The sequence below is a fragment of the Anastrepha obliqua genome, chromosome 6 (assembly GCF_027943255.1).
Source record: "Anastrepha obliqua isolate idAnaObli1 chromosome 6, idAnaObli1_1.0, whole genome shotgun sequence".
NCBI classification, from domain to species: Eukaryota; Metazoa; Arthropoda; class Insecta; order Diptera; family Tephritidae; genus Anastrepha; species Anastrepha obliqua.
Window position 1 is genome coordinate 62,356,672 of NC_072897.1, and position 17,441 is coordinate 62,374,112.

General features: G+C 39.5%; 1 protein-coding gene across 1 annotated transcript in view; it reads right to left on the reverse strand.

Annotated features, from left to right (window-relative positions):
• The window catches only part of LOC129250612 (zinc finger protein 2-like), a 186,514-nt gene that overhangs the window by 151,914 nt on the left and 17,159 nt on the right, over nt 1–17,441 (reverse strand). The window contains exon 2 of the mRNA XM_054890219.1: nt 583–2,544. Coding sequence (XP_054746194.1) covers nt 583–2,544 — 1,962 coding nt within the window. The remainder of the gene's footprint in view (nt 1–582; nt 2,545–17,441) is intronic.

Consider the following 17,441-nt stretch of genomic DNA (forward strand, 5'->3'; position numbering starts at 1 on the left):
TATTTATTTTTTTAGACTTTTTTTAAAGCAAACCCCATATTACAAATATGTGATATTCCAAATATTTTCGTTCAGATATTTTTGAAAATTTTTACGTATCAGGAGCTGAAAAGACTACCAGCTATAGGCTAGTTAATGTGTCATATATGCATAGTTATCTATACATTTACAAGTGCAGTCTAAATTAAATTAATTAATATATATAGATATATATATAATAGGCGCGTACACCCTTTTTGGGTGTTTGGCCGAGCTCCTCCTCCTATTTGTGGTGTGCGTCTTGATGTTGTTCCACAAATGGAGGGACCTACAGTTTCAAGCCGACTCCGAACGGCAGATATTTTTATGAAGAGCTTTTTCATGGCAGATATATACTCGAAGGTTTGCCATTGCCTGCCGAGGGACGACCGCTATTAGAAAAATGTTTTTCTTAATTTTGGTGTTTTCAACGAGATTCGAACCGACGTTCTCTCTGTGAATTCCGAATGGTAGTCACGCACCAACCCATTCGGCTACGGCGGCCGCCATTTAATTAATTAAATTTAATTAAATTAATTAATAATAAAAGTAAATTTAGCTTACCGTCTTGAGAAGTATGAGCGGAAGGGGGTAACGATTGCAAAATTGGTTGCTCTACTACCTTGAATACGTCATCCAAACTAGGCGGATCAAGTTGTTCGCTGCGTCTTTGGAGACTAACGAACTGCTCTACTTGCATGTGACGCAGGCTTTTTACATGTTGGATCATATTTAATAGTGTACATGTGCTATAATTGCATAATTGGCATGATATTACTTTTTCGGCGGATTTTGGCGAGTCTTTCGTTGCTATAGCGCTGATTGGGATGTCATCACTTTTACTGTCCTGATCAATATTTCCGCCATGTGGCTCTCTACTACTGTCACCAATTTCAGCCGTAGACTCGTGTGGATTTGATTTTGAGTGCTGTTGCATTTGTATATGTTGAAGGTTATTCTGTTGCATGATATGCAATAAATGCTGGAAGATCATACGCATCGTTTCGTGTCGCATATGCTGCGTGTGCAACGATAGCTTCTGAATGGAATTTGTATAAAAATCACAACAGTTGCATTTTAACTGCACCGTGTTGGCAGCAAGCTGAATGTACTTTAGTTTATACTCGTTATGCGGCCCACCTTCGCGTATGTGATTAATGTAATTTATTTTTTGAAGATGCTTGTCGGTTTTACTATGCAGTTGAAAGTTTGCCTTTAGATTAGTTTTATAGTTGCACAAGCGGCAAATATAGTTATTATTTAATATGACCATCACGTCTGTATTGAGGGTACTGAGGGTATTACTATTATTGGTGCTGCTAGTTGTCATAGTATTGCATCGTGAGCGATCAACCAATAAATGCTGATTGAGATCGTCTAAACTATTCGAGCTGAATATATCACACACCAAGCAACTGTAGAGATTGGTTGGACAAGGATCGGCGCGAACGGGTGGCTCCAGAGTTTCATCGACATTGCAGCCACCACTAACGCTGGAAGACAAATTTACATCGCTGGTACCAAAAGTTTCCGTCGACAACAGCAATGTAGGTGAACCACTGTTCGGTGAATATGACTGCAGCAACTGTTGTCTCAACTGCTGAAGTTGTTGTTGTTGAAATGTCAATGGCTGTTCAACTTGCATGGGATGCGGTGAAGAACGAGGCGAGGCTTTTAACTGAAGTTTGGTGACAGAATCATGTGGTTGCTGCTGTTGTTGTTGGCTAACAGCTGCGGAGTTCTGTTGCAGCAATTGTATCATGAGGGCTTGATTATAAGCCAAGTCGGCCAAAGCGATTTCTGGTAAAAAGTTGCTAGCTAAACCGCTGCCAAGTGCTGGCAATTGGGATGCTACCTGGGTTGCTGCTGTTAATTGCTGTTGGTGTTGTTGTTGCTGTTGGGCAGCCGCAGCAACGACGGCCTGCTGGTGCTGCTGAAATATGCTATACGCTTGTATGTGCTTGATATTGTTTTGCAGGGCAGTCATATTATGAGTGTGTTTCTCGCTGGTCATATGTATGCGTAGATTTCTAGCCACTGATGTTTCGTAATTGCAAATGTCACATCGAAAGGACGGCTTACTTTTATTGAAAATTACACAGGCATTTCCAGTAGCATCGACGCTAGTACGGCCACTACCGCTGGCAGATGATCCTCCACTGCCGAGAATTGACGAGCTGCCGCTATGTGATGACTGTGGCTGTTGGGATTGGGGCTGTGATATTGTTTGTTGGGGCGGAGGTTGCGGAGTTTGTTGTTGTTGTGGTTGTTGAACAGCTGCGATATTGTTAGATAGCATCATTTTGGATGTGATATCCGCCTTCCCACTGCTAGCGGCGGCGACCGCGGCTGCCAACATACTTTGTGAAGTATTCAACTCTTGCATATTGTTCAAATGCTTATCAGATTGCATATGAATCGAGAGGTTACCTTTGGTCGTTGTCGAATAGTTACAAATTTCACACCTATACGGTTTGTACCCACATGAATATGACTCACCGCGAGCTAGTCGCGGATGTTGCTGACCTGTATACAAAAAGTAGAAAAAGATTATATAACATTTTAATTGAATACTGCTAAAATTCTCTTGTAAGTGGTCGAACGTTATTTATACAGACAATTTCGGACGTATAGTGATTTTAATTGGTTTTATCTCATGGTAATGCATGTGCATTTGTGGGGATATATAACTTAAACAAATACACATTTGGTGGCAAAACTGAAGCCGAGTTGCAAGATTCCAAGGAATTTTTCGAATCAAAATAGACGAGATCAGAATAGTTGGATCGCGGGTTTTTTAATCATAGTAGTCTTCTACCGGACTACGGAGGCGTATGTGATAATGGGTCTAAATAGGTTGATGTACAACCAGTTTACTATCGCCGGTTTTAGATCCCATGCCTTGCCAAAGATTCTGTTACACTGCCAGAAGACTTTTAGTGTTCGAGAGAACTTCTGCTCGAAGTACGTGTTCCAGGTCAGCTTACTATCTAGGACCTATCTATTTGACCTCAAAATACAGTTGCAGTGTTACTCCTTTTAATGTGGGTAGGTAACAGGTAGGTAACAGGCCTTCCATATTGCGTTTCGTACTGAAAAGTACTAAGGCACTTTTTATAGGAAAAGACTACACTGCCTTGTGGGCAGCCCTTCTTAACATCCACTTTAACTCGTTCATCGTTTTCTCCATCTGTGATAAGCAGTCTCTTCTTCTACTCCATGTATTCTGATAGAAGAGCACAAAAAATCGAAGGATGCTTTGTCAAAAGCTCATTCAATGTCCACAAACAGTCCAAGAGTGTACTCTCTCGCTTCCAACCCTTTTTCTATTATGAAAACGCACTCGAGCAGAGGCGATTCACAAGATTTTCCACTTTGACAAGCGTGTTGTCTGACATTGAGAGGGTTGCGACTTCGAAACCTTGTCCTAATGTGCTTCTCGACCATACGTTCCAGGCATACATGATGTCAGGGTAATAGGTATGAAACTTTTTGGTAAAGCATAGTTGTCTTTTCCAGGCTTTGGAACAAATACGACTTTCACCAAACCGTGGTACATAAGAGTGCTTAAGACATGCAGTAAATATTCTTTTCAGAACCTTTATTAGTTGTTCTCCGCCATGCTTAAGCGACTTTGAAACCTTGTCCTAATGTGCTTCTCGACCATACGTTCAAGGCATACATGATGTCAGGCTTATAGGTCTGAAACTTTTTGGTAAAGCATAGTTGTATTTGCCCGGCTTTGGAACAAATACGACTTTCACCAAACGGTGGTACATAAGCGTGCGTAAGACATGCAGTAAATATTCTTTTCAGAACCTTTATTAGTTGTTCTCCGCCATGCTTAAGCGACTTTGAAACCTTGTCCTAATGTGCTTCTCGACCATACGTTCCAGGCATACATGATGTCAGGCTTATAGGTCTGAAACTTTTTGGTAGAGCATAGTTGTATTTGCCCGGCTTTGGAACAAATACGACTTTCACCAAACGGTGGTACATAAGCGTGCGTAAGACATGCAGTAAATATTCTTTTCAGAACCTTTATTAGTTGTTCTCTGCCATGCTTGCGTATGATTGAGTAAATCCCATCGGGTCCTGGGGACTTCAAGTTTTCGAATAACGAGAAGGCAAACCTTAACGTTTCCTCGTTAACTATCCTAGATGCAATGAACTAATCCCCTCTGCTGGTGATCAGATTGGATCAACACTTCTGCAGCCAGGGACATGTGTTGAAAACAGAACATCGCTCACATCTGACTTTGAGTCAGTATAAGTAACAATGAGTCCAGCTTAATCGCCGGGTATCTTTAAAAGACCTTACATAACCTCGCTGAACTTTTCCATTCCTCCAGTGCCCTGCAGAAGGTTCTATAAGAATTCAACTCAGATTATTTAATGTCCTTCATATATTCCTTCCTTAGTTCACCTAACAGTCGATCAAAATTCGCCTCACTGAGTTTGTGGTTTTTTCAGTCGCGGAGTTTGGTAACGTCGAGGTTTTTCTCTTTAATGAAACAATAATATCGTGTCCAATCCGCTTTTCGGAGGATTCCGGCCTGCTAGCATAGAAGAAGTCTCGGCCGCAAGCCTAAACTTTATATAACGATGGGAGTCTTTATCGAGTACTTTCCAACAAGTGATATGATCTGATATTTTATCGTTAGATAAAATCAATCACTTCCTGCTTTCTGTTGGTGTCGGACTGGTGCCAACATTCTATATAACCAAGCGAGATGACAGAAAGAAATCCATGACTTTAGGCCCCCTGGAGTTAAATTTCGTGCTACCCCAAAGTGTGTTCTGTGAATTTGCGTCACATCCCACCGTGAGATCTAATCCTGTGGATTATGCATACTTTCGTAAGCTCCTTCGTAGGGGGAGTCGCAGGGAAAATGGGACGAGACAATTATTGTAATAATACATACATGTACGCGGACGAACATCTCCCTCTTTATAAAGTATAGGCCCCCATTGTATATCTCCCAAGCACTGTATTTGTCCTTTAGACACCCAAGATTTTTGAATTAATATTGTTTGATTATGTACTAAAAATCTTAAAATCTACTTCGAAAATATGTGTGGAATGCGAACCATGTGGAAAAATTTACTGGATATTATACATATGAGCTCTCACTTAATATTACGATATTTTCGAGCTCATTGAGGTCTGGCTAAATTACAAATTCTATGGCAAGGATTTTTTTGACTCGTAGGCCTACCATGTCTACCACAAAGACCGACTGTAAAAACTGGACTGTCAATAGGTGGAGGAAATCTTATAGCTGTTTGACGAAAGACCAATTGTGGGTTGATCTACCTTAAAACTTTTTCTTTGTGACTCCTATATTCCTTCATCTGGTGCTTATATTACTTATATATAAGGACCTTCATCTTGATCTTGGCGTATCAATTGTGGCTGAAGTACGAAAAAATTTGCCAAAGCTCACAAGCAGCGAGTAAAAAATCATGTCAACATCTAACATCGGCTGAATTCTTCTCGAAGACGATTAAAACGCACAACGATAGCAGACCTTATGGAAAGCGAGTGATTATGCTGTAAAATGCTTTCCTTTCATATACACAGTCTGTGTCAGAAAAAATGAACCGCGATTATCCATGAAGTATAAAAGATATATATTTAAATTTTTTTTACATGGAAGTATGATACGTACAAAACTACCAGTCGCTCAATAAGCCGTGTAATCTTCATCGCCATTTTCAATGGTGTTGGCGTATGGAGACTGGGAAGGCCAGTCCAATACTGTGACGCCGTTTTCTTGTTTTGTTGTTTCTCAATGTGTTTTTCTGAGAGCAGTGGTTCTGATGTGGGACGGTACGATATGTTCGACTCCTTCAGTCGACGTTCGATGGTGTTGATACTCACATCTATTCTCTTTTTAGCAAGATCTGATTATGCTTGGCGTAGTCACAAAGAAGGGTTCCGCTTAAAAAGTTGAACGATCACTTTATCCTGCTTTTTTGTCGTCACTCGCTTCAAGCCGCGCTCGGAAAAGTCATCAACATTTTTGGAATCAGCGGTATCCACATCACAACAAACTTTTTTGATTTTTTAATTACTTTTGTAGCCACGGCGTAACACTAGTTTATACCAAAAATGGTCCTCGACCAAAAAGCGTTTTTTAAACTTATTTGAGGTCGCTGAAACCAAATGAATTTTATTTATTTTTTTCAAAGAAAGGTTTCCGAGATTTTCCCAAAAAACCGGTTTTTTAGGCAATAGTGTAGTTATTACCTGCAATCTCGAAAACAGTGCGCGCCATTTCTTTGAAATGCATAAATTTCGAAAAGCACACATATAACCTACATGGCAATATATAATTCGTGTCAATGGAGGTCGTAGTTTTCGCAAAACAGCTGTTGAAAGTAAAAAAAAAGGCATTTTTGAGGTTTTTTACTAAATTATCAAAGTTTATTAACTTTTTTCTGGAACAAAAAAATTCTCTATATCGATATAAGATATGTTTTCTGAAAGACAATTTTGTCACCTACATTTTAAGCCTAAGTTTGTCTGAATCGACGAAAAATTGTAAAAGTTATAACGTATTATGTGAATGAAGACAATTTCATCGTCTGTCGTATATCCTTTTGATGTATACAATACGGTTTCGAACAAAAGTAAATTATGCCAGCCTGCGTATTGAGTCACGCAAAGTAACTGTTCTTAGACTCACTAAAATAAAAAACAATATTTATTTCATACAAATAAATCGCAGAAGAGGCTTATTTCCCCATTGTACCAATTCCAGCTAAATAAGAGCTAGGTATGACCCTTGTACGTCTGTGTATATTTTTCGGTGGCGCCATATTTCTACAAGTATAAATTTGTGCACGACGACAGAGGGCTAATGAAGAATTTTGTGAAAGCTTTGGCAAAAAAACTGGAAAACACAGCCCTTAAATACTTGAAAACCAAGTTCCCAAGATTGTCAACAGAGAAAATCAAAGCGGGTATATTCGTAGGTCCACAGATGAAGAAATTGTTTACGGACACAGAATTTCAACAATGCCTTGACAGCTCCGAAGCTAAAGCTTGGAAAGCTTTGCAAAAAGTGGATGGATTCTTGGGAAATAACAGGAGCAACAACGACCGTAATCTATATATATAAAAATTCAGCCCTTTTTCGCGTTGTGATGAACTTTACGGAGAATGGCTAAACCGATTTTAACCAAACTTTGCCACATTGAAGAGACACATGTGGAAAAGGTTTTTAACTATGTTTGGTTAAAATCTAATTTACTTCTTCGTCAACACACAGTATACACGAGGCAGCGTTCTTTTTACGCGTGTGGTTGTTATTGTAAACGGTTGCATGGAGCGTACATTTTACTCACATATGTACAAGTTAGCGCAGCAGTATTTATGCCTAAATTTTCATTCCATTACATACATTTCAATGCAATGCAAACATACATACATATACATATATTCATACAGCAGTGGCTGCGCGCCTGCATTCGCATAGAATAGAAACATACAAATTAGCAACACAATGCTGCTGTGACTAACTTAACACTTTGCTTAAATACTTCTTCTTTACACCCACACTTCGGGATAAACGAAGCAAAACCATTAGCTCAACGAACCTGAACAGGTCGTCGCTAAAAAAGTACTTAAGCAAGGCCGTTTTCTTAGAAGATTACCAAAGGTTATCAGTTATAGTGCATAGTGAAAGTAAGTGTTAAAACTAACAAGAAAGTGTTTTATTTGGTAAAGTGTTCAAGTGAAGCAGTTTCCAGGCATCAACCAAAGAGATAAAAAAAGTGCGTCAGAAATATTTAAGAGAAGAGATTGTTATCACATTTTCCAACGATATTTTCACGAAAAATTTACAAAATATATATTAATTTTGCAAATGGTGTGAAAAATACACACAACAGAAATCGGCAAAAATAAATAATAGTTTAGAAGTTTTTACTTAAGATATTTAAGAAAAGAGATTGTTTTCACACTTTCCGTAGATATTTTCAAGAAAAATTTCAAAAATATATACTATTTTTGCTGACCATTTCCCATTTCTGTTCTGTGTAATTTTCATTTCAACGCGTGCTCACAGTTCAATTATATTTTTAAAAGATGGCGCTAACAGTATGTTAATTTGAATTCCAGTTTAAAAACAAGAAAAGTAGCAATCAAGAGCTCAGAGTGACATAAAGAAGACCACTTTTGAAATGCCAAGAGGTAAAAGGCATGCTAACATCGGACGTAATACACGTCACAATAGAAATGTGCAAAATCACAGACAAAATGAAAGTGAGGAAAATCATGCTGATAGATTAAGTCAACAAAGAGATCGTACTAGGTCACGTTCTCAAAATCGGCCAATAAATATCAATTCTGTAAATTTGAATGGTGCAGCATTTCAATATAATCCACAACTTGATTATTCATCTCACAAATACGTTGTCATTGGAAGTATGGATAAAATTTGCGGATTTTGTCAAGCATTGAAATTCAAAACTGAAACACCAGGCATGTGTTGCGCTGCAGGAAAAGTTCGTTTACCAGACATGCAATATCCGCCCGAACCATTAGCTACATTATTATCGGGAACATCACCCGATTCCAAAACATTTTCTTGAAAAAATTTCCACACATAATTTATGTTTTCAAATGACATCTTTTGGTGCTGGAAAAATTATAACCGATAACTTCATGCCAACGTTCAAGGTAATACATAAACTTCAACGTTCAACAACATTCGCTGACACATCTTAAATTATGGCATTTTTCAGATTCAAGGGCAAGCATATCACTTAATGGGTTCATTACTACCACTACCCGATCAAGAGTCAACATTTTTGCAAATTTATTTCATTAATGACAACGATGATGAACTTGAAGCACGGTGTGTATTTTCCAGAAATATAAACAGAGTCATTATGAGAGAGTTACAAGATTTATTACACACACACAATGTTTTGGTGCAAAGTTTTAAAACAACAGTCGAAAGATTGTCATCTGATAATCATAAAATTAAAATTGATGCAAATAAAACGCCTGCCGGCGAACATCGTGGAAGATACAATCAACCAACTTCAAGCAACGAGGTTGCAATTGTTATATCTGGAGATGAATTTCAACAAAGAGATATTGTTTTGCAAAGAAGAAATGCTACACTGTAACGTGTTAATGAAACGCATCGAAAATATGATGCATTACAATATCCTCTTATGTTCTGTCGTGGTGAAGATGGTTATTTGATTGATATAAAACAAATAAATCCAGCAAATGGTCAAGAAACAAATAAAACTATAAGCGCAATGAATTATTATGCATACAGAATCATGATAAGAGAAAATCAAGAGAATCACATTTTAAAATGTCGTAAATTATTTCATCAGTATATTGGTGACATGTATGCGAAAATAGAAACAGAACGATTGAATAACATTAGATTCAACCAAAGAAAATTACGCTGTGACGAATACATACATTTACGAGATGCAATTAACAACGATACCAACGTTAATAACATTGGTCAAATGGTAATATTACCTTCATCGTATACAGGCAGTCCAAGGCATATGCATGAATACGCCCAAGATGCAATGTGTTATGTCAGAAATTATGGTCGCCCCGACTTATTCATAACTTTCACATGCAATCCGAAATGGGATGATATTAAGAATCATTTATATACTGGGCAATCAGCTACTGATAGGCATGACATTACTGCAAGAGTGTTTAGACGAAAGCTACAGTCTCTAATGGATTTCATTGTAAAACATGAAGTTTACGGAGATGTACAATGTTGAAACAAAAACTAACCACAGATAAAATTGATCATATTATATGTGCTGAAATTCCAGATATAAATGAAGATCCAGAATTACATACTACTGTAACCAAAAACATGATTCATGGACCGTGTGGTACGTTAAATCAAAATTCTCCATGTATGGTTGATGGTAAATGTTCAAAAAACTACCCAAGGCAATTAATTGCTGAAACAATGACTGGAAATGATGGATATCCATTGTACCGTAGAAGATCACCAGAAGATAATGGAAAAACAGTCACTGTGAAAATAAATAATCAAGATGTGGAGATCGATAATCGTTGGATAGTTCCGTATTCCAAATTATTGTCGAAAACATTTAACGCACATATAAATATTGAATATTGTAACTCCGTAAAATCCATCAAATACATATGCAAATATATCAATAAAGGAAGTGACATGGCAGTATTTGGAGTTGTAAATCGAAATGATGAAATTACTAATTACCAAATGGGAAGATACATTAGTAGCAACGAAGCAGTTTGGAGAATATTATCATTTCCGATTCATGATCGCCATCCAGCTGTTATTCATTTGTCAGTCCATTTAGAAAATGAACAAAGAGTTTATTTCACTGAAAATACTGCTCGACAAATGGCCGAACGACCACCAGCAACAACACTAACTACATTTTTCAACTTATGTGAAACAGATTCATTTGCAAGAACATTGCTTTATTCAAATGTTCCTAAATATTATACTTGGAATGCATCATCAAGGTCCTGGGTACGAAGGCAACGAGGAATACCTGTAGATGGATATCCAGGTGTTCATTTGGGTGATGCAATCGGACGACTTTACACTGTGCATCCAAGTAAAGTGGAATGTTTCTATTTACGTTTACTCTTAGTTGATATTCCCGGCCCAAGATCATTCGAAAGTTTGAAACGAGTTAATGGTCATCTTTGTTGTTCTTATCAGCAAGCATGCAAAGAATTGAATTTGCTTGAAAATGATAATCAGTGGGATGCAACTCTTATGGATGCATGTGCAACAAGTTCTCCGCACCAAATAAGAACACTATTTGTCATTATTATTGCTACATGTTTTCCAGCAAACCCAAAAGAATTGTGGAGTACTTACCAAGAATACATGAATTATATAATGAGCCTTTAATTAAAATCGAAGACTTTTGCCTGATGATTGCAAATAAAACTCTGAGTGAGTTAGGTATGATCGCACCAAATCGTCCGATGCATGATGCATATAATGCAGAATTACGACGTGAAAAAGAATATGATCGAAATGATCTGAACACATTTGTAACAACAACCCTACCAAAATTAAACACAGAACAAAGGCAGGCATATGACACAATTATAGACAATGTTGCAAATGAAAGAGGAGCAATATTCTTCTTAGATGCACCAGATGGGATTGGAAAAACGTTTTTGTTGTCGTTAATTTTGGCCACCATTCGATCACAGAATAATATTGCATTGGCTTTGGCATCATCTGGAATAGCGGCAACTTTATTGGACGGCGGTCGCACTGCACATTCTGCATTAAAGTTACCATTAAATATGCAAGTAAATGAAGAACCAACTTGCAACATTTCTAAAAATTCTGGAATGGGAAAGGTTTTACAAACATGTAAAATTATTGTATGGGATGAATGTACGATGACTCATAAAAAATCACTGGAAGCCTTAAATAGAACACTGAAAGATTTTTGAAATAACACAAACATATTTGGTGGTGCACTAATTCTATTGGCCGGTGATTTTCGACAAACTTTGCCTGTTATTCCCAAATCAACAGCAGCTGATGAATTGAGAGCGTGCCTTAAATCTTTTAATCTGTGGAGATATGTTCAAAAACTCACCTTAACTACTAATGTTCGTGTGCAGTTACAGAATGATCCAACAGCTGCTGAATTTTCCGAACATTTGTTGCAAATTGGAAATGGACGAAAGCCAATTGATAAGAATACAGGCATGATCACACTTTGTACCGTAACAGAATCAAGAGTGCAATTAGTGCAAAATGTATTCCCAAATATTGTACAAAACTATCAAAATCAAGATTGGCTAAGCGAGAGAGCTATATTAGCTGCCAAAATTGTCGATGTCAATGAAATCAATGCCAGTATTTTGACTCAAATTCCAGATGAAGTTGTCACCTATAAATCAATGGATTCAATCACTAATCCCGACGATGTCGTGAATTATCCAATTGAATTTTTGAATTCACTTAATTTGCCTGGCTTGCCACCACATCGTTGGCAATTGAAAGTCGGCGCAGTGATCACTATGTTGCGAAATATCAATCAGCCGAAACTATGCAATGGGACAAGATTAGCAGTGAAACGGACAATGAACAATGTAATTGAAGCAACAATTTTGAAAGGCAAATTTAAAGGTGAAGATGTTTTGATTCCCCGCATTCCAATGATTTCAACAGATTTGCCTTTTGATTTAAGCGACTTCAATTTCCCATTCGCCTTACTTTTGCTATTAAAATCAATAAGTCTCAAGGTCAAACACTTCAATTATGTGGAATTTACCTAACTTATCCATGCTTTGGACATGGGCAACTGTATGTAGGATGTTCTCGAGTTGGTAAACCATCGTTACTTTATATTTATACACCGTATGAAAATAAAACCAAAAATTTTGTGTATCAGAAGGCTTTAGAATAAGTTGTTAGTTTACAATCATTAGAGTAAGTCACTAAAATAGTGGCCGAGCATGAATTAAATGATGAAACAAGAAAAAAACAAAGAACACTTTTCATTTATATTTTTCTTTCACCCAGCGAAGCGGGTGAGGGTTCGCTAGTTGATTCATACAATGATGAAATACTTTAAAACTATTGGTTAGTATTGTAAACCGTACATACTCCAAAATATATTTATCATATAAATTGATTGGAAAATTATTGGAAAATTTACAATTAACTTTGTTTTTGTTAACAGGTGCTCGCATATCGTTAAAAATGTACCTACTTCACAGTCATTTGGATTTTTTTCCTCCGAATTTGGGGGCTGAAAGTGATGATATTGCTACGATTCAAAAGCGTTATGAGGGCTTTTGGGATCAAGGAATGATGAGCGAGTACTGCTGGATGCAACTTCGTGAAGATTCCGTTCAACATGAAAGAATAAGTTTGAGAGTAAAAGCGTATTTTCGACCTCAAACATAGCCAAGTCAAAAGCTGCAAAATCACACGTGTTGACTTTATGGGTCATAACTTCTACAATTTTTCGTCGATTCAGACAAGCTTAGGCTTAAAATATAGGTGAGAAATTGTCTTTCAGAAAACATATCTTATGTCGATATAAAATTTTTTTTTGTTCCAGGAAAAAGTTAATAAACTTTGATAATTTAATAAAAAACGTCAAAAATGCTTTTTTTTTAACTTTCAACAGCTGTTTTGCGAAAACTACGACTTCCATTGACACGAATTATCTATGGCCATGTCGGTTATACCTATGTGTGCCTTTCGAAATTTATGCACTTCAAAGAAATGGCGCGCATTGTTTTCGAGATTCCAGGTAATAACTGCACTATTGCCCAAAAAACATGTCTTTGGGAATATCTCGGAAACCGTTCTTTGAAAAAAAAATTAAATTCATTTTTGGCTGGCAAAATCCTCCACTGAACCCTCCCCGAGGGTGCCAGCTGGTAATAAGTACCACAGTTTTCCTACTTACAGGAGGTACTTAGCTAAGTTAAGGGTACTATGGGTTGGGTTCGATACTCCTCAATAGTACAGCACTACCCAAAGTACTTTTAACGTGGTCGGGGGTGAAGGGCTGGATTAAGGTGTGATGCGACCCGTGCCGAGAATCTGTCAGGCTTGGGGCCCTTCTAACAAATAACCAAGTCTCGAACGGAGCTTACGGATACCTGGCGCCCTCCGTAATAACTAGCTTTACCCGTGTAGTTCGGAGCTATGCACGGGCGGACATCCTTTCTCCGACACTCGTGGGTCCAAAAATGCAATCGGATTTTTCAAAAATTAATAAAAAAAAGGAGATCGGTCCTCCTTCGAAAAGACCGACAGAAACAAACAGTTCCGCAATAAGAGCAACGGTCGCACCGAGCTCAAAGAGAACTCCATCCATCGGCCAAATAAGTCGATCGAAACACATAGCGACAGCCTCAGCGAAAGAGAGGCCAGTTGCCACACAACCAGAGCAGGACACAGGTCCAAGCACTAGTAGGGGTGCACTAGCCCGGCAGTCAACTGTCATTCAGCCCCCAAAAACGGTCCCGACCGGAAGCACTGCTACTGCTAGCTCCGGTACCGAAGGATGGCCGCTTGTGAGGGTGGTAGACCCAGCGAAAGCGAGCTACCAGGATCGCAGAAATGCAGCCAGGCTCCTAAGGAGGGTGCACGAAACTCACCCAAAAGAAGGTGAATTGTCTCAGGAGTTGAAAGAGGCGATTGATAGAGCGAAAGCGATCATTCCTGATTTCAACCCTGACTTCAAACCAGTACAACCGGCTCCAAAACGACAGCGGTCCTTGGAGGATAATAAGCCAAGCGCAAAAAGGCACAAACCAATGGGCGTGACGCCCAGAAGATCATTTGCGGAGGTTGCAAAAGACCGCTTTATCATAGGGGTCCTGGACGAGAACCATCCTGAAGGTATGATCCCTAAAGCCCAATGGAAATGGATCGAGGCCGAGCTAACGAAAGTGGCACTGAAGGTCATTCTGGAGAACCCCGGCCCCCCGCCTGCGTGCGAAGACTTAGGCTGGCACCAGGGCCAGATAAAAATAATAGCGTGCGACGATGAGAGATCGGTTCAGCTGTACAAAGAGGCCATCTCCAAAGTCGGAGAAGTGTACCCAAATGCCAAGCTAGTGGTCGTGGACAGGAAGGATATTCCGTCCAGGCCGCGAGCAAGGGTTTGGTTACCTTCAACCATCGAAGACCCGGTGGAGATTATGAAGCTCATCCGGGTCTGCAATCCGGACATCCCAACGCAGGAGTGGAGGTACGTCAAAACTATTACCAACCAAAACAGCGCGGATGAATCGAAAGAGCAGAAGCGCGCCACCATGCAGGCTCTCCTGCTCCTCACAGAGAACTCAATTGAACCGTTAGCGAAATGCAACGGGCAACTTAGATACGGTTTTGTAAAGGTGAAGCTCCACATTTATAAAACCGACACGGATGCGATTGAGTTCCTCGCCACGAAGGAAACCGAAAAGCCCATGAGGGAACTGGAACCCATGAGCGAAACCGAGCCAATGAGCGAAGACGACCAGCCCACCGAAGAAGAATACGCCTCTTCAGGCTCAGAAATGGGCTTAGGGAGGTTGTACTTCGAACGGGAGGGTAAGTATCCCACACAACAGCGTAAGTATTCCGAAAGGGAACTTTTATGCGAAAACAAAGAAGACCCAGACGTAACGTTAACAGCTAATGCATCTTCTTCAGATAAACCTACACCATTGTAAAGAAGCCTGCCTTGCCCTCCTGGATCGTCTGGCAGAAGATCAGCCGGATGTAGTCCTCATCCAGGAACCCTGGGTACGGAATGGTGAAATCTGCGGTCTGAGGACATCAGGTTATAAAGTATATAAGACTAATTGTGAAGGTACTAAAAGAGCATGCATAATGGCAAAAGTACATCTTAATATCTTTATGATTCATAATTTCAGTAACGCAGATACTACGACGGTTAGCTGGGAAGTGAGCGGAAGCAACACCTGGCTAACCTCGTTCTATTTTGCCGGAGACGACACAGGTCCACTGCCGTCACCGCTAATAAGAAGCCTTGTGGAAGACTGCAAAGCTCACAACCGCAAACTAGTACTAGGAGGTGATGCCAATGCCTACCATACCATATGGGGGAGCTCGGATACAAACGAACGAGGTGAGTCTCTCTTTAATTATATTATATGTAATAAGCTTTTAGTGTGTAACAAAGGCAACGAACCTACATTTATTACGCGCAATAGACAAGAAGTTCTTGATATTACGCTGGCAAGTCAAACCCTTTACGGAAAGATGACGCAGTGGAGGGTTCTGAATGAACACTCTTACTCCGATCATCGCTACATAGAAATTAAATTTGGGGGAAACAACCCACGGGCTCCACCCGCCAACAGGAACTTGAAAAAGACCAACTGGCATATATATAAACGGGAACTGAAGGAAAGACTTTCGAATTCCCAAAATATTACTATTGAAGACAGAGAATCATTGAACGAACACGTACAAACCCTTACGGAGGTCTGTAGAACTGCGCTAAACAAGGCTTGCCCTTTAACTAGGTATAAGGGGAAGAAAAAGCCGCCCTGGTGGTCAGAAGACCTGTCTAAATTAAGAAACGACAGCAGAAAACAGTTTAACAGAGCGAAAGCGACACGAGAGAGTAAAGACTGGGACTGCTACTACAGTAAACTAAAAATTTACAAAAAAGAAGTTAGGAAAGCGAAAAGGTCTGGTTGGAGAAAGTTCTGTGGAGAAATCGAAGGAACCACAGAGGCCTCCAGACTGCGCAAAATCCTCTCAAAAAAACACAATCCCACCGGATACCTCCAAAAACCGGACAGGAGTTGGACTACTTCGAGTGACGAAACGTTGAAGTTGCTAGTGGACACGCACTTTCCCTGCAACGAATCATCTAACGTAGTAATCGACAATGGTACGGAAAGATCAAATTCTGACATTGAAGAAATAATCACTGAAACTAGGATAACCTGGGCAGTGAACACGTTCAAACCATTTAAATCACCGGGCCCAGATGGATTATTCCCGGCCCAAATACAACATTCACTCAACTACATCATGGAGTGGGTGACGGCCATATTTAAGGCCGCTCTGAAACTGAAAAGTGTCCCATCAACATGGAAAGAGGTAAAAGTGGTCTTTATCCCTAAAGCGGGAAAAAGTTCACACACAACACCTAAGGATTTCAGGCCAATAAGCCTATCCCCCTTTCTGCTAAAGACATTAGAAAGAATTCTAGAAGAACACATTAGGGCTAACATCAGCCCTAATAAGCTCACCATCTCACAACATGCGTACTGTAAAGGGAAATCAACTGAAACAGCACTTAACTCACTTGTTACAGAAATCGAGAAGTCAATGTATAACAAAGAATTCACACTGGTAGCCTTCCTAGATATCGAGGGCGCATTCAACAACATCCTACCGGATACCATAATAAAGGCACTGACGGATTTCGGGATCTCTGGAGCTCTGGTTGAGTTCATCAAAAACATGCTCTTGAGCAGATTTGTGATCGCAACCCTAGGGGCCTCAGAGATCAAGAAAAAAGTTAGCAGAGGAACACCTCAAGGCGGCGTGCTGTCCCCTCTCCTATGGGTGCTGGCACTAAACTCATTGCTAAAGAGCCTAGAGGAGAGAGGACAACACGTAGTAGCATATGCGGACGATGTTGCAATGGTAGTAAGGGGGAAATTCCCCAATACACTCATAGAAATCATGCAGGATTTACTAAATATGGTTGAAAACTGGTCAAAAGCAAATGGGCTAAGCGTCAACCCCAATAAAACTGAACTAATCCTATTTACCAGGAAACACAAAATACCGAATATAACACCTCCGACTCTAGGAGGAACGGCACTGTCATTTAGTGATGAGGCCCGCTACTTAGGTCTAATACTAGACCGAAAGCTAACATGAAAGGCAAAT